Source organism: Anolis carolinensis, chromosome 4, assembly GCF_035594765.1.
Source record: "Anolis carolinensis isolate JA03-04 chromosome 4, rAnoCar3.1.pri, whole genome shotgun sequence".
Lineage (NCBI taxonomy): Eukaryota > Metazoa > Chordata > Lepidosauria > Squamata > Dactyloidae > Anolis > Anolis carolinensis.
The window spans coordinates 131,988,251-132,010,217 of record NC_085844.1 but is presented as its reverse complement, the minus strand read 5'-3'; the positions used below and the strand labels follow the sequence as shown (position 1 = coordinate 132,010,217).

At 40.5% G+C, this 21,967-nt stretch overlaps 2 protein-coding genes across 5 annotated transcripts in view; both read left to right on the top strand.

Moving 5' to 3' along the window:
- The first annotated feature begins 51 nt into the window (after positions 1-51).
- plpp6 (phospholipid phosphatase 6) lies at positions 52-19,615 on the top strand. Of its 4 annotated transcripts, none has more exons than XM_062979452.1 (3): positions 52-781; positions 9,888-10,326; positions 13,250-19,615. In XM_062979452.1, exons 2-3 carry the CDS (start codon positions 9,909-9,911, stop codon positions 13,615-13,617), a joined length of 786 nt encoding a protein of 261 aa, XP_062835522.1. In that variant the 5' UTR covers positions 52-781; positions 9,888-9,908; the 3' UTR covers positions 13,618-19,615. The 4 variants fall into 4 exon arrangements, with proteins under 4 accessions (XP_062835522.1, XP_003219920.2, XP_008107177.1 ...); XM_003219872.4 differs by lacking the exon at positions 52-781 and adding an exon at positions 6,300-6,593; XM_008108970.3 differs by lacking the exon at positions 52-781 and adding an exon at positions 6,462-6,593 and having other exon boundaries at positions 9,893-10,326.
- A 1,493-nt stretch (positions 19,616-21,108) lies between these two features.
- Positions 21,109-21,967, top strand: part of LOC100559458 (flavin containing dimethylaniline monoxygenase 5) — a 33,828-nt gene continuing 32,969 nt past the window's right edge. Inside the window, exon 1 of the mRNA XM_008108969.3 lies at positions 21,109-21,255. The gene's annotated coding sequence lies outside the window, so the exon portion shown is untranslated. The remainder of the gene's footprint in view (positions 21,256-21,967) is intronic.

The window sequence follows — 21,967 nt, the reverse complement described above, 5'->3', positions numbered from 1 at the left end:
TTTATTAGGCAAATGATTGAAAACACATCAGTTAATATCTTAATGGTTCTGTACACATACAAGCATATTCTTATTTGGATTCCTGAAATTGTGATATATGTTGCACATGATACAAACTGAGAAGGATATAAACGGGGTGAGCCATTTTCAGAGAAAATCACTCAATGGAGGAGTATTTACAGTTTTACTCAGCTTGCCACCAGTTTTAAAGAGGCCATTCAATGCTAATCAAGGTGGCGAATTGCAACATGCATACTTGTTTCAAGCAGACAAGAGTTCTTTCTCCCATCCTAGACATTTCACAGATATATAAATCCCACTTGCCTAGTTTCCAACAGACCTCACAACATTTGAGGATGCCTGCCATAGATGTGGGCAAAACATCAGCTTCTGGAACATGGCCATACAGCCCAGAAAACTCACAGCAACCCAATTTTAAAGAGATTGAAAAGATAACGCATCAGAACTTACACCTTTTCCAAGCTAGAGAAACACCTCCACTCGGATGATACGACACAGGTGTTCATACACAGCCTGGCTAAGCTAACAAATGAATTGCCACTTCCAAGATTCCAGTTTCTTCATATCCTTTGTGCCCCTCCTCTGCAAGCAAAAGAAACACTTCCTCCAATGATGACAAGATTCTAGTTTCTTCCTGTCAAGCCCCTGTTCTAAATAGTTAAAGTCCTTCAATGCCAAGATCTAAGTTTCTTCTCTTTCATGTTCCCCCGTTTCAACAGCCAAAGGGAAACTTCCTTTACGACTCCAACAGTATACACAGGTAAAAGAAATAATCCCTTTCTCTTGCAACTATAAATAGCTTTACTCTCTTACTTCACTGTCCTTGCTTAGACAAACTGGAAGAGCTATGCATTATGAAATAAGAAACATTTTGAATTTGAAATACCGCCAATTGCAGCAATATTTAAAACACTATTTTTTGTTATGGTTTGGGTGGCTTTTTGTTAAGGCCACAGTAATGCACACACTGCTAACTCCATTTTGATTGTTGTAGTACACTTTATGCCCTTGAGGATGACAGTGTTGTAGTTAATGCAAGAACTGATGGCTAGATTGCTGGCAGAAGTATATTGACATTTTATGATGTCGTTTGTAAATTGTGGTTGTTTCCAGTTTGAGATCAAGTTTTCTAAGCACTCAAGTGGCTGAGAGGAAGTGCCATCTACACAGACAGAGCCTTGGCTGATCATTAAGATGAACTGGGGGCAGGAGGTTCCATGTGTTGATACTGGAAAGGCCTTTCCCACTTGTAATGTGTCAGCTGAGGAATGCTTCAACTTGGAAAAGTAATTGGCTCTATTATTGGGCACATTTTGGCATCTCTTCTCTTTACAATCTCTTCTCTTATGCATTTAGGATTTAAAGAGATCACAGATTGGTTTTCAGTCTGTTGGTTTTGCAGTTATGTTTTGATTGCTAAATCATTAAAAAAAATAACTGTTTTAAGTTTTTTAAAGTACCATTCTAATGCTAATTGTAACTAATCTCATGCAGTACTTATCTTCTGCTCTAGGTGTCACGCTTGTGTAACTTTTACAAAATACCGGTATTTGTTAATTGCTGTCAACTCAACTTTGACTCAAGGCAGTGGTTCCCAACCTTTGGTGCTCCAGATGTTTTGGACTTCTGTTCCCACAATTCCTAACAGCTGGTAAGATGGCTTGGATTTCTGGGAGTTGAAGTTCAAAACACCTGAATGACCGAAGGTTGGGAACCACTGACTTAGGGTGAACTCATGAATGAGAGACCTTCAAGTGACCCTTTGACCAACAGCTTTGTTCAGGTTTTACAGACTCAGGGCAATTTATTTATTTATTTGCTGCATTTATATGCCGCCCTTCTCACCCCAAAGGGGACTCAGAGTGGCTTACAAATTAAATTTACATACAATATTATATTATTAGCATAATACAATACTGTACTATATTGTACTATATCAATATATTGTAATATTATTAGTAATATTACATGTAAAATATAATTTTACAAGCAGTGGCTTCCTTGACTGAATTTATCTATCTGGAACGTGGGGTGATCGTATGGACACTATCCTGCAACCAATTCATATAGTCAAATTTTAGATCAAACTCTGGATGGTTTTGACTGCCGGTCCCCAGGGCCAGTGCAAAGATTCAAAGGAGTATTGATCATCCACTAGCATTAGACAGCCATTCCTACCATCTGCCTCCTGTTCTGGTCACACTTGCGGCCACTGGGCATGATAAGACTAGTGCTCCTTGCTCATCATCTCAAGTGACGTTGGCAGAGGCACCAGAGAGATGTGGGAGGAAGGCCAGGAGGAATCACCCTCTTTCACCCTTTCTTCTGCAATCACCCTTGTGACCTGGACCACACCATTCTAGGTGATGAGCAATAGACACTAATCATGTTGCGCCCAATGGCTGCCACTATGATGAAAACAGGTGGGAGATGGTGTCACCCAGTGTTCTCAGGCTGCTTGAGCCTGGGGAATACAAGAAGATTGTGTAAACCAAGCATGGGCAAACATTGGCCCTCCAGGTGTTTTGGACTTCAACTCCCAGAAATCCCAGTCAGCTTACTGGCTGTTAGGAACTGTGGGAGTTGAAGTTCAAAACACCTGGAGGGCCAAATTTTGTCTATACCGGGTGTAAACAGTTGTCTCTGATTTAGTATGCAGTCAAACTGTTTACATTGCCCAAGTGGCTGTTTGCGCTACATTCTAGGAGAACATTCAGACCAGCCTGCAACTTTTAAAATTCAACTCAAGGCTGCATTAACTTGCATCAGTTCTGTGCATCCCGCAGCCACCATGAAGCTGATCTGTTCCTTTTGAGATACAAAGGGTCAGTGTAGATGTGACTGTGGTTTTCCTCTTTTTCTACTGCCTTGTACCTTAAGCAGGATTTATTTTACTAATGAATCATGTCTTCTTGTGGCATGAGAGTCTGTTTAGTCAGCTTAGCTTCTGGAATGTGACTTGCTCAAGGTCTCCTAATGGATTTCCCAAACAATGACTTCACTGAGGTCAATTAAAGATTCCAACATGTTTTGCTCAGGAATGATAACATCTGGTTTGAACAAGCAATCTTGAGAGAAGCAATGAATTTTTTAGCTCAAATAAAAAAGCAAGAAACATCTAGTTTCTCTTCCCATGTTTAAAATAATGGAGGAAAAGTAGGAGACTTGGACGTGCATTTTGAGACAGAGAAATTCAGGTCAGGGGAACTTAATGAGGGGAAATTCACTCCTGGAAGAGTTGTTATCATGGGGAAAAGATGTCTCCACTGGAACTTTGTCACCAATCCTTGTTTCCACAACCCACATTTTTCAAAATCCAATCATCACAGGGGCATAAAATGAGGTGAAATCTTCTGAACAGGGACACAGCAAAACCAACATCACTGTGGTGTTAACCACTGTCCTATCTATCTAGTTCAATTTGTTTGTAAGCCTGAACAGGTACATTTTTTCAAAGTGTGACTCCCAGCAAATATTTTCTTCTATTTATATCCATTATCCATATCTATCCATATCCATAATAAAAACAAAAATATGTATGTATGTATGTATGTATGTATATATGTGGTTGGAGCTCCCACTTCCACAAACTATGACCTCTGCCAATGAGCCACCAAAGGCCCTCCTCAATTGACATTGCAGCTTATATGAGTTCATCATGAATATGCCCTAGAGCCACCACACCCTGCCAATGTCCTCCACAAACACAACTTGACATGCATAACTGATATACCCAAATTTGAATACTGGCAGAGTTTCAGAAGGATTGATCTTAATTTTGGGGAGTTGTACTTCACCTACATTCAGAGAAACTGATCCCAACTGACAACGGACCTTGTCACACAGAAACCCCATGACCACTTGAACCTACTGGAGTGGTTTGAGGGGACTGACTCTCCATGGTGGGAGTTGTAGTACTAGTTCATCCTACAGCCAGAGTGCACACTGAACCTCACTGATGACGCATCTGGAGCAAACTTGCCACACATGCCCAACATAGGTAAAGATAAAGGTTTTCCCCTAACATTAAGTCTAGTTGTATCCAACTCTGCGGGTTGGTGCTCATCTCCATTTCTAAGAGCTGGCGTTGTCCATAGACCCCCCAAGGTCGCGTGGCCGGCATGACTGCATGGAGTACCGTTGGGTTATGCCCAACATAACCAACTTTTAAGTACGGATGAAGTTTGAGGGGGTTAACCTGGCATGATGTGAGTTGTAATTCATTATGCATTTTCTTAATGGAATCATTCATAAAAAATTTAAAAAATGATTTTTTCAAATAACCCGGGCATTAACGGGTACTCAAGCTAGTATATATAGATATATCTATATCATCTCTATCTGTGTGTGTTTGTAAGTTGGAACAGGTACATTTCTGAAGTGTAACTCCAGCATATATGTGTGTGTGTGTGTGTGTGTATGTGTATGGCTGGAGTTTGACAGTTTCATGGTTGATACGATTGTACTGCAGCTGGCACACCGCACTGCCTATTACTGCAGTCAGTATGGCTTTGTCAGGGTGTGTGGCATAATAGGTGCAATTTATGCTGTCCGGTTACTCATGAAAAAACATTGCGGAAAAACAAACCACTGCACTTTGCATTCCTTAATCTTGAAAAAGCATTTGATTGGGTTTCCCATGACCTGATCTGGGGAGCAGTACGGTCACATGGAATACTGGAAGACTATGTAACATGGATAAAGCTACTACGTATATGATAATACAAGTATGGTCCGTTGCCCTGCAGGGATTTCACCATCCTCCGACATCATGTTGGCATGCACTCTCAGCATTACTATTCATACTCTGCATGGACACTGCTATAGCAGATTTGCAGACTATGCATCCCTGGACACTCCTATATGCAGATGACATAGCACTCAGCTACCAAAAATGTGTAGCCCCCCAACAACAGCTGCAGACATGGAGTGATAGATTCAGTGAAAATGGACTTCAGCTGAACATACTCATAACAGAGTATCTGGAATGTGGCCTTTAAACTAGAAAAACAACTCAAATTAATGGACAAGCACTAAAGAAGGCCACCCAATTTAAATACCTAGGGTCACAGTACCAGATGTATGGCCAGGAATAAACACAGCCTGGTTGAAATGGCGGCAAACTACTGGCATTCTGTGTGACTCAAAAATACCTGAACAACTTAAGGCTAAGAGCTACCCTACAGTTGTTCGCCCAGTAGCCCTCTAAGGGGCAGAGTGCTGGCCAGCAACAAAGAAACATGAACAAGTCCTTTACACAATGAAAATAATTCTGAGATGGACACTTGGCTTGACATCCATCAAAGACTAGGAATAAAAGCGATCAGCAAGAAAATGCAGGAAGCAAGACTACGATGGTACGGCCATGTCATGAGAAGAGAACGAACATCAGCAGCACAAAAAGCACTACATTTGGAGATTGTAGGACAGCGACCACGAGAACGGCCAAAGAAAAGATGGATGGACACCATCAACAAAGACATGAAAGCTGCCAGCTCGAGACCTGAGAATGCCCAAAACAAAGCCCTGTGAAAACGACAGTCACAATGCTAATCTCTCCATTGGGAAAATAACTTAGAAAAAAAAAGAAGGCTGGAGTTACACTTTTGAACTGTACCTGTTCCGACTTACAAACAAATCCAGCTTAAGAACAAACCTATAGAAACTATCTTGTTTGTAACTTGGGGACTGCCTGTACCTGTTAACTGAACTAATGTCAGGTGTGGGTTTGGGTCATAATGGATTTATTGGGGGTTTTTTTTCTGTGCCAAATATTTCTTTGGGTTGCTGTGAGTATGGCCATGTTCCAGAAGCATTATCTCCTGATGTTTCGCTTGCATCTATGGCAGGCATCCTCAGACGTAATGAAAACTAATCAATTGGAGTATATATATATGTGGAATGTCCAGGGTGGGAGAAAGAACTCTTGTCTGTTGGAGGCAAGTGTGAATGTTGTCATTAATTACGATGATTAGCATTTGATGGCCTTGCAAATTCAAGGCCTGGCTGCTTCCTGGCTGGCGAATCCTTTGTTGGGAGGCGTTAGCTGACCCTGATTGATTCATGTCTGGAATTCCTGTTTTCAGAGTGTAGCTCCTTATTTACTGTTCTGATTTTAAAGTTTTTTTATGACTGGTAGTCAGATTTTGTTCATTTTCATGGTTTCCTCATCTCTGTTGAAGTTGTCCACATGCTTGTGGATTTCAATGGCTCCTCTGTGTAGTCTGACATGGTGGTTGTTAGAGTGGTCCAGCATTTCTGTGTTCTCAGATAATATGTTGTGTCCAGGTTGGGTCATCAAGTGCTCTGTTATGGCTGAGTCAATCTGCAAGTGTCTTTCATGTTCCAAAGGAGGAAACCATGAAAACACGACCCGAATTGAGCCCTACGCAGCTTGCTCGTGGTCAAGCTCTGCTTGCCTGTTGCTCCTTTGCTGCCATGATCCCCACGCGCTCCTCCCCCGGCGCCCCAGGCACAGCGGAAGCGGAAGTAAAGCCGCGTCGCAGGGGCTGGGAGCGGTGGAGAGCTTTGTTCGGTTGCTAGGCAACAGCCAGGCCGGACGGCGAAGAGAGGTGCTTCTGTTGATTCTTGGGGGACGGAAATGAGGGTGTCGCGGAGACCGAGTGGGGCAGGAAAGGGTCACCCTCGGAGAGAAACAGGGAGTGGGCGGGACCTGGGCCGGGCCTCTCCTGTTCCTGACGTCCTGCCAGGCCTTGAGTCATTTCTAAGCCGGGCTAGAGAATCCCCTGCCTGGCCTGACGCCTCTGTCAGCATCACAGCAGGAGGAGGAGAGGCCCCTTCCACACCGCTGAATAAAGTCCTACAATATCTGCTTTGAACTGGGATATATAGCAGTGTGGACTCAGATAACCCAGTTCAAAGCAGATATTGTGGGATTTTCTGCCTTGATGTTTTCTGCCTGAGATAATAGGGTTGTGTAGAAAGACCCTGAATAATCTGCTCTCCTTGGAGATAATGTCAGGAAATGATGATGATTATGATGATGATGTTTATACATGCCCCGCTTTGTCTCTCAACCAGGAGGGAAGATGGGATGTCAAAGGCCCCTTCTACCTAGCTGTTTAAAATCCACATTATCTGCTTTGAACTGGATCATTGGGCAGTGTAGACATAGGCCCCTTCAACACACTGAACTGGATTATATGGCTGTGTGGACTTGGGTTCCTTCCAGACAGACTCTATACCCCAGGATCTGATCCCAAGTTTTCTGCTTTAAATTGGATTATATGAGTCTGCGCTGCCAGATAATCTGGGATAAACAGAAAACCTGGGATCAGATCCTGGGATATAGGGCCTGTCTGGAAGGGCTCAAATGCCCCTTCCATACAGCTGTATAAAATCACACTGAACTGGATTATATGGCAGTGTGGACTCAGATAATTCAGTTCAAAGTAGATATTGTGAGTTATCTGCCTTGGTATTCAGGGTTATATGGCTGTGTGGAAGGGCCCTACGATAATCCAGTTCAAATCAGATAATGTGGATTTTCTATTTTATTAACCTGAATTATCTGGCGGTGTAGAAGGGGTCAAAGGCAGCAAAGAAATACCACAAGAATACCGATTAGGCACCTTCTAAACTGCCATACAGTCCATATTATCAAAAAAGATAATCCACATTATCTGCTTTGAACTGGATTATATGAGCCCACACTCTGGAGTGTTCTAACTAGAGGTCAGCTGTTACCAACAGTGCCGTGGAATTTGAAGAGGCACAAATGGAGGGCAAAAGGAAGAAATGTGTCAAGAGGAAGGCGCATCACGCCAAACCTGACCAGAATTGCCTTCTACAGTAGAGTCTTACTTATCCAACACTTGCTTATCCAACATTCTGGATTATCCAACACATTTTTGTAGTCAATGTTTTCAATATATCGTGCTATTTTGGTGCTAAGTTCGTAAATACAGTAATTACAACATAACATTACTGCGTATTGAACTACTTTTTCTGTCAAATTTGTTGTATAACATGATGTTTTGGTGCTTAATTTGTAAAATCATAACCTAGTTTGATGTTTAATAAGCTTTTCCTTAATGTCTCCTTATTATCCAACATATTCGCTTATCCAACATTCTGCCGGCCCGTTTATGTTGGATAAGTGAGACTCTACTGTACCTGGAAATCGATGCCCTTACTGCGAAAGAACATGCAGGTCAAGAGTAGCTCTCCACAGTCACCTACGGACCCACCGCCAGAACCTTACACTTGAAAGGCAATAATACTCGGACACTAGTGATCGCTAGGAGCCAAGGTGGCGCAATGGGTTAAACCCTTGTGCCGGCTGAACTGCTTAATTGAAAGTTGGGTTGCTGACCTGAAGGCTGGGTCACTGACCTAAAGGTTGCTGGTTTGAATCCGTGAGACAGGGTTTTAGAGATTCATCTCTAGTTTGTGGGGAGATGAGAGAAACCTCACAGTAACACATCCAGGCGTCCCTTGGGCAATTTCTCTGTAGAAAGCCAATTCTCTCACACCAGAAGCAACTTGCAGTATGTTCTCAAATCGCTTCTGACACGATTAAATAAAAACTAGTGTTTGCTGCTGCTGCTGATCTGCTTTGAACTGAATTATATGGCAGTGTAGACTCATATAGTCCAGTTCAAAGCAGAAAATGCGGATTATCTGCTTTGATAATCTAGATTACATGACAGTGTAGAAGGCGCCTTAATTGATTATGCTGTACTTCCAGACAGCAAGGATTATTGACTGTGGCTTTCTAGTGTATTATTTCTGGATTATAAATCCCAGAATCCCTTCCGTTGTCTCCCCACCATGGTCTACAACTGCCCCATATCCCTGAAAAAAATTGAAACTCACTTTTTTTTAATATAACATTTGTCATGTTTTAGGCCTTCTTGATCATTTTGGGTTTCGGAGGGCCCAAAAGGCTTTTTCTAACTTTTTTCAGGTTAGAGGGAAAAAAACGAACAACCAGCAGAACTATGCCAAATTGGCTCAATACTACTTTGGAGATATTGAGGAACAAACCTTTTTTTCAAAAAATAACCATAAGGACTACACCTTAATCATCCCTGAGCTGCACAGTCATTAAGCCTCATTTAATTAACTCAGTCTTCTGAACAGACATGTACAGTTGACTTTTCACATCCATGGATTATGTCTGAACAGATTCAACTTTCCACAGTTTGAAAACAGTTTCTGAAAACTCAAACAAGCTATTTTGCCATTTTATATAAGGGAGATTGTTTTACTGTGCCATTGTACGTGTATATAGGCAGTCTCCCAAGTTATGAACAAGGTATGTTCTGTAGGTTTGCTCTTAAGTTGCATTTGTTTGTAAGTCAGAATAGGTACATTTTAGAAATGTAACTCCAGCCAAATATACAGTATATATATTGTAGCTTTGGATAGCATAGGGAAGAGTTAACATCCCTGTGGTGTTTTTTCTGCTGTCTGTGCCACTGTTCAGAAGATTTCACCTCACTTTCTCTCCCTGCAATAATTGGATTTTGAAAATTTTGGCTGATTGTGAAAATAAGGATTGGTAAAAAAGCTTCATTGGAGATACCTTTTCCCCATGATAACTCTTTCAGGAGTGAATTTCCCTACCGAGGGGTAGATTTCTCTCAGTTACTTTTGTCTCACCCCTGTTCTTAACTAAGAATAGTTTGTAAGTTGAATGTTTGTAACTTGGAGACTGTAATAAGATTTGAGTATATACAGATATTGGCAGTGGCGGGGGGAGGGGATTGGAAGCAAGCTCCAGTGAATCCAAGGGTCCCCTGTGAAATAGATTTTAAATTCAACAAGTGAAGTTTTATTGCATTTGTTATTTGATTGGAACAAACTTAGTCATATTTAAACTTATTTTTCTCTTATATCAGTGCAGCTGTATCAGTGCCATTATGCCCAGCCCGCGAAGTAGCCCAAAGAGTAGTCATGAGAGACGGGCTCATGGCAACAAGCTGGAATTCATATCGCTGACAAGTATGAGGAACCCAGGCCCTCCAGAAAGTCCATCTCGTCGCAGGGAAGGCACAGCCAGCACGGGGCCTCCACAGGCCCTGCCTGAAGAAGATTGCATGAAACTGAACCCATCTTTTGTGGATATTGCCCTGCGCTCTTTGTTGGCCATTGATCTTTGGGCCTCTAAAAAGCTTGGGGTGTGTGCTGGAGAGAGTTCTTCTTGGGGCAGTGTCCGTCCTCTCATGATAGTCGTAGAGATCTCCGGACATGGCATTCCTTGGCTAGCTGGCACACTCTATGGGCTTTGTAGAAGTGGGAGCTCAGCAGGCCGTGAGGTGCTGCTCAACTTGCTTTTTGGTAAGAGTTCCTTTTCCCTTACCTTATTACTCATATGACATAATCCTTCTGTCATTTGATTCTGTGATTTCATTGCAGCATATCAGGGAGAAATGGGTAAATTTATATTTCTTCAGGGCCTTAGAAGATATATTTTCCTGTTTTGGAAGTGTGTGATTATCCCCCCTGAGCTGTTTGGATTATAATAGATGTGTTTGATAAGGATAACAATGACTTATATTTAGAAGCATTCTCTCCTGACGTTTCGCCCACATCTATGGCAGGCATCCTCAGAGGTTGTGAGGTATACCTCACAACCTCTGAGGATGCCTGCCATAGATGTGGGCGAAACGTCAGGAGAGAATGCTTCTGGAACATGGCCACACAGCCCGAAAGACATACAACAACCCTGTGATTCTGGCCATGAAAGCCTTCGACAACGACTTATATTTACTTTCCTATTGGATACTAAACAGCGGCTTTTTATTTCTAGAAAAATATTGAAAGATTAGTGTGTGTTTCATGTATATTTTCATTAATATGTGTATGCTCCATGAGAGAAAAGTTTGATGTAGTCATTGCTGCAGTAAAGAGCCTAATGCTGATTTTAATGGGTTGATCACAATGCTAAAAGTTTAGATTCTAAGAAGAAAAGGACAAGCTTCTTGTTGACACTGTTCTTCTGAAGGTGTCCTATCTGGGCTTTTGTAACTAAGGCCCCTTGTACACTGATATATAATCCAGATTATTAAATCAAATAATCCACATTATCTACTTTGAACTGGATTATATCAGTCTACACAGCTATATAATCCATAGGCTTGATCGATCCATGAAAAATTTGATTCTAAACTCGTTTCAAAACTAGAGGGGGGCAGCTTTTCGTTTCTGATGGTATTTCCGAATTTGGCCCCCAAAATTTTTCGAAATTAACGAAAATTCGTTATTTTCAAAATTAATTCGTTAATGGCGGACGCGCATGCGCAATTCCCAAAAACAGCACAGAGGGAGAGGACTTTACAGGACTCTCCCACCCTCATTTTTTGAGTGATCTTCTTCAAACTTGGTACAGTGGTAGAACACATTTAACACTGATAGCTCACCAAAATTTGGAACGTTTCCCTTATCCTCTGATTTTTGGAGAATTTTCATAGCTTTTATAATAAACCATTTTTTAATAATTGCAGAAATCTGTTCCTGGTTTGAAAGTCTTATTTCCTGTTAAATTGGGTTGTCTTTACTGTGAAAGTCATTGTTCTACTTCAGAAACTTTGTTTTTGTGGCTGAAACTTTGTTAAATTGGTGTGTGTGTGATATATATTGTGTATATATATATATATATATATATATATATATATATAGTCCCTGCTTATGTGTGTGTGTGTGTGTGTGTGTGTATAGGTAAAGGTAAAGGTATCCCTTGATGTTAAGTTCAGTCATGTCTGACTCTGGGGGTTGGTGCTCATCTCCATTTCTAAGCCCAAGAGTCAGTGTTGTCCATAGACACCTCCAAGGTCATGTGGCCGGCATGACTACATGGAGTGCCATTACCTTCCCAGAAACACCCAGAAAATGGGAATTCCAGACAGGAAACAATCAGGGCCAGCTAATACCTCCCAACAAAGGATTCCCCCAGGTAGGAAGCAGCCAGGCTTTGAAGCTGCAAGGCTATTCAATGCTAATCAAGGTGACCAATTGCAACATTCACACTTGCCTCCCACAGACAAGAGTTCTTTCTCCCACCCTGGACCTTCCACAGATATATAAACCCCACTTGCCTAGCTTCGCACAGACATCAAAACCTCTATGTCTGCCACAGACGTGGGTGAAACGTCAGGAGAGAATGCTTCTGGCACATGGCCATAGAGCCCGGAATACATACCACAACAGTGTGATCCCGGCCATGAAAGCTTTCGACAACACAACCACAGTATCCATTCAAGTTCATGTAGCGTGGTATGGACTGGAGACCTGTATTGGGGGGAGGGAGGGTGCGAATCTGGGCCCCTGGGAGTCGTAGTCCTCCCTCCCTCCCTCCCCGGGAGCAGCCGAGGACGGGCCTGGCCCACACCCCCTCGCATCCCGGGCCTCTTCCTCCTCACCGCCGGGCCCCTCTCTGTCTCTCCAAGCCTGAGCTGAGGCGAGGCGGCGGCGGCGGCCATTTCCCCCCTCCGTCTTCCTCCTCCTCCTCGGCCTCCTTCCCCCTCGCCCCCTCCCATTGGCTGAGCCCGTGACGCCCCTTTTGCTGAGGGGCAAAAGGAAAGGAGTTTGGGTGATTTGCAAAAGCTTTTTTTTCCTAACGAAAAAAATGAAGAAATAAGAAAAAACGGCCTCTCGCGATTCGAAACCGCGATATCCAGACGTGTGGACAATCAAGGTCGTATATTGCTTCAAAACAAATGAAAATAACGAATTAATAACGGGTAACGGGGAAATCGAATTATTTGAGCAAGCCTAATAATCCAGTTATATAAAGCAAATAATCTGGATTTTATATGGTAGTGTAGAAGGGGCCAAAGTATCTTCCTAAAAACACCAACCTTTGTGTTGAATGGTTGCAATTGCTTTTTAGGTGCTTGGTATGTTCTCTTATTTGATATTAAGGGGAACAAACTTAATTTTAGTTGTCTTCTTCCATTCGGAAGACTGAAATTATCTTAGGTTTGAAGGAGGGTTGTTATGATATACGTATTTACATACTAATCATAATAATAGCTCTCCAAATCTAAGGTAATCCAATTTCTGTATGTAACACTGATGTGAAATTACAAGTGAGTTCTGTGACTCCTAAAAAACTAAAATATTGTTATTTATGCCTTCTTGCATCTGATGTGAGTGTTAGTTCATAGATGTTCATGATATATTTGCTATTCTCGAAGTTTTTTTGTTTACAGTATTGCTCTTTAAAGGGTCTAAGAGATTTTTTATTTATCCTGTCTCACAGCGCTGGTGCTCGATCTAATTTTGGTGGCGGCAGCAAAAGGACTGGTAAAACGAAGGCGTCCGGCCCACAACAAGATGGACATGTTTGCCACTATCTCCGTGGATAAATACTCATTCCCATCAGGCCATGCTACCAGAGCTGCTTTAGTTTGCAGATTTATTCTACACCATCTTGTGCTAGCCCTCCCTCTGCGTGTGCTGGTTGTGCTTTGGGTTTTCATAGTGGGAATCTCCCGGGTCATGCTGGGAAGACACAATGTGACAGATGTTATCTTTGGGCTACTAATGGGCTACATGCAGTACAGCATGGTGGAGTATTTCTGGCTGTCTCCAGTCACTGCCCCTATTCTCTTTATGTTGTGGAGTTGATAGTCCCTAATGAACAAGTATACTATCTCCACAACAAACCATTAAAATCGTTAAGCTTCATCTAATCAGCAATATGAATGGTTGGAACTAGCAAAATTCATCTTGAGAGGATATATGGGCTGCTTTGGTTCATACTAACTCATCTTGCTTTATAAACATGTTGTTGGGATGGAGCATGAGCCAACATGTAAAATTGCACAAATCATTGTATAGTAAAACTGTGTTACTTTTGAGATGACATTCTACTACAGCTCTGGAGTCAACTAGTCAGCCATTTATTAAGGTTTGTGATTAGCTGCAATACAGTAAATAATAAAATCATGGTCTGCCTGTAGCACTGCCAGTACATCATATTTGGTAGGTATGTTTTTTATACTGTGATTGTTTAATAGATGTTTTGTCAGATTGATTCTGTAAACTGTATATATTGCAGTTGATGCTTGTGACTTACTTTTGAACTTGTATTTATGGCATGTTTTATGGGAATTGATTCGTTTACAGATTTGACAGGCTTTCATTTTCAGACCTGAATACTTTGTTTCACAGATCATTCTTTCATAGCAGTTTCACTTAACTGCTTTCTTCATTCTTTTTCTCATGCAATTGCCTCCTAACAAGAGTATAAAGAAATATAAATGATGCAAGCATCATATCAAAGAGTCAAAAAATGCTGAAAAATAAATATTTTGGCAGCTTCAGTGAAGGAAGTGGCTCACTTTGCAGTCAGTTCACACCTGAGTTTCGTAAGATTTATTGTAGTTGGAAGATGTCTGATTATTTCAGCATTTATTTGACATTTTTGTCAATGGAAAGGGAGTTAAAGTAATCTTAGAATATGTATTACTACAAGAGTACTCTTAATGTTCCTACAGCTTGGATTTTAGGTGCAATTAATGAAGGTCTACACAAATTTGAGATACAGCTCCTTAAATTGCATATAGATTTTTGCCTCTTTTCATCTAGTAATATCATTACCATGATTTATTATTGTATTATTATCATTTAGATCCCACAGTGCTTGCTTGCAGTCTGAGCTAGTTCCCATGTGTCAAAAGATATTAAATTGAAGGAACACTATGAAAACTCATTTTGCTCTCAACATGGGCAGTACATGTTTCAAAGATGCAGGGGCTGTAGCATGTCAGGATTATGCTGTCCTGTATAGATCCGCTACCATACCACTTTCCCAGCAGAATTGCTCTCATTGCTGAGATCTGCTGGATGATGAACTGAAAATGGGGACCAAAAAGGGGTAAAGTGAGGGAGGAGCCAAGTTATACCAGATTCAGTTTTTCCTTCAGCCCAAGGACAGTGCTTGTGTGTAGCACTGGTGCAAATGAACACCACATCAGATTTGTAAATTTGAACAACTTGTGACATGGAAAGTCACAATTTTAGCTGGCTAGTGGAGGCTGAGCTGGCACTTGGCCATCTTTTTAAAATTTGTTTTTTTTTTAATTTCTAAAAGTTCATTGTGCCTTGTAAGTGCAATGGAAACTTGTATTAAACACAAGACTTTATGCGAATTTGCATTTCTGTGCCAATTCCATTTCCATAAAAGGGTAGCTCTTAGAATCCAGGTGGTTGGATTGTGTCTCAAAACCAGGTTGTCTTTTTTTTATACTGAAGTGCCTTTATACTGTTCCATTTCCATGAAAGCAATGAAAATAGGTGCTAGGAAAACTGCTAAAATTGTTCTCCATAGGTATAAAACTGCTTGAACAACAGCAGATGGCAAGGGATAGATCATTTCCAGAATGGCTGAAGAATGTTGATTTTCAGAAGCAATAATCAGAAGTGTGAGCATTTTGCTCTCAAATAAAAATGCTCCAAAGCTGTAGAATATAAACCAGAAAATGAGGAATTAATAATACTGTAGTGTCTGCCTTCTATGATGAACTAAACATATGTGCAATATATTTACAGAACCAAAAACAGTCCTGTCAAAAATACTTATCTCCACAATGGCTTAAAATACTGAAATTATTTCATATGACTCCTAATTCTCCAGCTATAGTTCAAACTCTTTACGTAGCTCAAACAAACTCTGTGAAGCTTTAGCAAAGTAATCTCCACTTAAAATATTAAGCAACTGACTATTCCAGCTGATGTTAAAAGCTTACTCATGCTTTACCTTGCAATCCTAGATCAATTGGGTTGTTTAAAATCTAGGGGATCCTACTCAGAACCGGGCCACTGTTGAAGTTGACTGAAGTTTCAGATTATTTTATCCTTCCCAGTTTGAGAGAGCTGATCTTTGTAACCAGAATCATGACTCTTCTGCTATAGTCAGGCAGAAAAGCAGCTTCCAGTTGGTGTCCAGATCACAACTTCTTTCTTTTTATTCATATATTTTTCTTCTCTCTTCTGTTAGAATAATAGAATTAGAAGAGACCACAGAGGCCATCCAGTTCAATCCCCTTTATGGTGACCCTATTGAAATTGGTTTTGTTTTGTTCAGAAGAAGTTTGTCATAGCCTTCTTGTGAATATATCCAACAGCCCTAGGCTTTCCTTGGCAGCCTCTCCTTCTGAGTACTAACCAAGCCTGATCCTGCTCTGCTTCTCAGATTCTCTGTTTTGCTGTTCATACATGCTCAGTAAACTTCTGTTTACTTTGTTGTCGAGAGGCAGACATGGCTAATTTTGAATTGGTTGAAATAGAATACAGTTGTCCTTCCACATGTACAGTTTTTATTAAAAATATTCTCTCTGGGAATCTTTGTCTTCCAGTATGACTCTATCGTCAACTTCCTCCAGTCATGCTGGAGGACCTAGAGATTTTCTGAGAGAACATCTCTGTAGGAATTTCTAGGTCCTCCAATACAATTTTGCATCCAGCTTCTGGCAGAAATTGACCTTAGAATTGTTCTGGATGACCTAAGCATTACTAGAAAGATATTCTCAGGTAAAAAATTGCAATTTTTCCAATTATAGTTTTTTACTTGCATAAGAACTATGTGCCCCTAACCCAGTGGTTCTCAATCTGGGTCCCCAGATTTTTTGGCCTTCAACTCCCAGAAATCCTAACAGCTGTAAACTGTCTGTTGTAGGCCAAAACACTTGGGGACCTACAAGTGGAGAACCACTACCCAAGCGAACGTGGAGGTCTATTGGGTACTGCTCTGTCCTTGCTCAAACTTTGTTGCAGATATATTTCTGCAACTAACACTATATTCCTAATCACATTGCTGCTAAAATAATTTTAGTTAGATAGTGGACCAGATGGAAAATCAAAAGAAGCTTCTCTCAGAGGGTTTGTTGTTTGAGGAATGCCTCTCCCGGAGCTGACTCTTCAATTCACTGATAGGAAGGGAAAAGCAGAGAATTTACTCTTTACAGCAAAAAAGGGAAGCAGGGAGTCTTTGCTTGATGGCCAGACCTCTCTGAGCTCGCTCAACAGCTCATTCCCAGGAGCTGAGCCAAAGCCAGATCTTTAAATCAGCAGCAGGTAAGAAAATGATGCAAATGCATAGGGCTGCTATTCTCTACTCCCCCATTTTTAGAAGCAAATAATATCCTTGTAGATTAAATTATAAATCAGCAAAAGGCTTAACTTGCTGCTCAAGATTCCATACACGTAAAGTATTCATAACCAACTCTTACTAAGATTGTGTCAACACCCGGCAGGTTAAGGAGCAGAGCAATGATAGATGTAATATGCCATGATGATTCATTGTCACAGTAAACTTTGTGTGCAGAAGATGCAGAAACATTGGGCTACTATAAATCAGGTTACAGCCTGCATTTCCCTTGCATGGTCCCATCACAGGACATACAATGCAGAGGATATGTCATCTTCACCTCATCAAACTTTCAAAAATTGTTTACATTGGAAGTAGGTGATGGCAATTGTGACTTTCCTTGATCCTTTATAAAATTTTATAGCACTTCAGACTGTCCTTTAAAATTGTGAAAATGACTCCATGAAGCATGATTGTGATAAATGCGGATTGGATTCAGATGAGTAACCTGTCATATTCAGCAGTAGCAATGAGTAATGCGATCGTTGTTTCTGAAATTTTTTGTTAATACTGATCAGGAGTGCAATAGAAAGATGTCATATAATGTAGAGATTTAGTATACTATTGCATTGCTAGGGAAAGGGAGAGACATTTTGAGGGGGTTTTTTTGTCTATAGGGCTAAAATATTTTGTTCTATGGACAGAACATCCAGTTTTTTTCCTGCCTTGAACTTGTAGGATTGCATCCTTGCATATGTACTTAAAGGTGGGGCTTCAAAGAAACTGATAACTTGGAGATTCATCTAATGAAGCAGATGTGAAATTTAGGTGCCCCCTAAACATTTTCAGCACACGTTTTTCCTCAAGGAATGTACTAAATGCTTTGGAAAGCCCAACAGACAGGTGTGCTCGTGTCTCCAGAGTTGCTAATCCCCATAAAATGAATTCTGGCATTAAAAATGCAATGTATTGCCTAAGGTTACTTTCCCTTATTTGCTGTAAGGGAAAGTAACCTTAATTCTCCAATATTTTAATATTGGTTATGGCTAATAAAGTTACGGAAGATTTTTTCTTGGAAGATCTGCCTTCCATGTTGTACTGTAACTTCATTCAGCTGTAAATCCAATGAGTGACAGAAAGGCAATGGAAAATGTCTTCTGAACAAATACAGCCAAGAAAAGCCCATGATAGGATCGCTTTAGATTGGAAACTACTTGTAGGCACACGAAGACAACAGCTATACCTGTTGGTCTTGCCAATGCCAAATGATTGAGAATGCTGTCAAGTGCTAGTTTTCTTGGCGATCACATTTGTAAAAAGGCATGTCCAACTGGCCCATACTAGCTTGTTTGCTTGCTTGTTTCTTTCATAACTACATCTTTTATGTTCTACAGATGTTCCTACCCCATCCCTAGCTGTTCCCATCTCTGATTATTATCCTTAGGAAGATCTTTATGGATAAATTCCGTTTGAATTTAGTGCTGTTGTTTCCTGAAGGCCAGCGTGGTTTTTCTTTTTACTGTAAATAATAATATTAATATTAATAATAATGATAACTTTATTTTTTAATCTCGTCACCATCTCCTTGAAGGGATTTGAGGTGGCTTACATGGGGACAAGCCCGGTCAGACATAGTTAAAATATAGCACAGTAAAATTTAGAAAAACAACATCATAGAACATCATAAAACAACAATTTTAACAAACAATAGCCTGACCTAGTAATCAATATTAAATTAGGGCGGGTAGGGTCTGGTGCAATACAGTTGCAAGGACAGGACTGATGGATAAAATGCAGTAGTCAGATGATAAGTTAGGAGTAGGGCATTATCAATTAGAACACTATAACTATAGGGCAGAGAACAGTGGAAAAGTGCAAGAGCAAGACATTGAGTTATGGCTGGGGGGCCAAAATTATCTCGTGAACTGTTTAATCAAAGGCACAGTGGAACATCCACATTTTTAGGTTTTTACGAAAAGTGGACAAGGTGGGCGTCAGTCTAATCTCCCTAGGAGAGAGTTCCAGGGCCAGATACTTATTAGTGAGCCTTATTAATAATGTGTTGGCATACAGCTTTTCTCATAACAGTTCAGCATACAGACCCTATATATTTAATGCTAAACTGTTGTTTTCAAGTACATTCCAAACATCCCTGTCAGTTTACTCAATTATACAACTGCACTGTACATTGTGTATTGTGTGTTTTATATATTTGGTGGTGGGGGGGGGCAGAATTTATATCTTATAATCAATGTATATGGCTTAGTCATGGGCAGCTGGATTAGTATATTCTTATTGGCTGACTGGCCTTTTTAGTCCACTTTTTTCAGTACGGCTTGTTCTGACAAAATTGTCTGAGAATCTGACCACTCGGACATAGCTTTAAATATGTAGCAGACAATTTCTTGAATTTTCTTTCATTTGGACTACTAGCAATAGGGCATTCTTTTCATTTAGTAATGACATTTTTCCTGTACTGTATCAACTGTTTTGGAATGCTGTATCTCATTTTAATATTAAAGGGTTAAATATTTATTCCAAAAGTTGTGTGTTATTATATGTGCCGTATTTACAAGTGACTGGAATCGTTCCCACAACAACACATAAATAGCTATGGGGGACATAAAGAGCACCTTGTCCACAGTATTAACTCCTTCAACCTTACTGCTTCATTGTGTTGTGCCTTTTCATTCCCAAAGTTGTCAAGAAGTGGGATATCCCACCTTTCTTCTAGCAGAGCTTTTTTCCAGAGGAGGAAAAAGTTTTCCTATTTCTGTGGAGGTACAGACAGAACATGATAGCTAGTTAGAACAATCACACTATGTGGACCAGAGTGGAACAAGAATGGGACCATAAAATGGCAATTCTTTCACTTGAAAATCTTCCAACCACAACTTCCTACTCCATGCACTCAGTGTCTCATTTGGGACTAGTGTTAGTTAGTGGTGTCAGTAAGGAGTTAAGGTGTAGGCTCCACAGGCAGAGCTAACTTTGAATCTATGTTGTAAAAAGATAAAACAGGTAGATGAACAAATTAGGTCATGTGTACAAAGAATTGAGAGAACTCCAACTGCCTTTCAAACTAGATTATCCTGTTCTGTCAAAAGCTCCTTTTGAACTGGGAACCATGTGACTTTGACAATATGGAAAATAGAAGGGTGGAGAGGCCACAATATATATATATATATGTTGTAGAGAAGGAGAAAGCATGACTGCAAAACTGGGTATATAGTGAGGATAGCGATACTCTGATAAATCAGAAAAACTATCGGTGGAACAGAGCAGTAAGTCCACACTGCATTCATTTGTCTGCACATCATCTCCATGGGCAGAAAATTACAAAAATCTAGTTTATACCTATTGGCTCAGAAGTAAAAGAGATTGGGTTAAACATAGAAAGAAGGTTCAGAGAGCATTCAAGTGTCCCTTAAATGCCTACAGACCATATCTCAAACCACTCTTAGCATGGGTTTCTGCTCGGCAAATACTTATGCATTATTTTACTAAAATGGTTTTGAGGGGAAAGTACACTGAAAATAACGCAAAGGCAACAAGCTGCACGATAATTCAAACCCAAAGATTGCTCACATTTGGGCTGTGGTTTTCAATATGTTTGTAATCTTTCTTTAGCAGTAGAAATGATAAATGGTTTATTCTGCCAGAACATATACGTAGACATAAAGCCTATTTTTCAGCTACTGCATTTTCAGAGAGAGTTTGGGTTGTGAGCTTGTTGTCTGACTCATCAGTGCATGTAAACAGTTAATCTCTTCCCCATCTCTGAGTCTCTTAAACTTTGGTCCTCTTCAGAGGCTTCAAAAAAACAAACAAACCATTAATGGTAATACTTGTTGTTCATGCATATAGTTTTGCCGAGTCATGTAGTTTTTCAACACCAGTCATGTCTCAACAATGTTTATGCTGCTTTTTTAGGTAGTTCTTTTGGCAATGTCTTCAAAGTCCTCTTTTGAAAGTTAGTATTGAGAATCTTAACTATTCAAATAAATTACTAATCTCTTCGGAGATTAGGTGGAACAAACTGCTGGGAGGGACTATTGCTCTGTGTTGGACTTTAAAAGAATTGGTCTCCCGCTCAGAAGCATATTCAACTGTGGAAGAAGTAAAGCAACACGTCAATTCCTCGTGCTGTCATCTGGTCATTTCAACAGTTGCAGGTTTGTTGGAATCTGCATGTATAAAGCTCTTTGTTAACATTCTTTGTACATATGCCAGTTATAGTTGCTTATTATGTTTGAACAAAGTTTGTTATTAGATACCAGTTGCATAAAATGTTCATCTGCCTGCTTTCCTACTTCCCGTCTTTAGAACAGATTTAACTGACGGAACTTAGGAAAGCAGTGAAAAGCAGTATCTAAAACCTATCGGATATATGTAAGTGGGTAAAGGGCAAAACTGCTAGAGATTCCATGTCAGGCTATCCCTAGCCTCCTGTCATGCTTGACTAAAAGGAAAAAGGAAGGTATATTGATACATGTGTTATTCTTGTGTGTAGTTTTATAGATAGCATGATGTGATCTGAGCATTGGACTATGACTCTGGAAAACAGGCTTTGAATTCCTGCTCAACAGACATACAATGTCAGGAAAAGTTGAGATAAATCACCGTTTTTTTTCAAAGGACAAGCATCTTTGAATTGGAACATTCCACAAATAAAATAAAAAGAGAAGGTATCATTTGCTCCTAGTGGAATCAAACCAGAGATAAAGCTGCCAATCTGCTACCAAGCACAATTCAAAGTGCTGGCCTTAGCCTATAAAGCCCTAAACGGTTCTGGCCCAGCTTTCTTGTCCAAATGTGACTCCCCATGAGGGAGTCCCCCGGAGGTTAAGATTGTCGGGGGAGGCCCTGCTCTTGATTCGACCACCC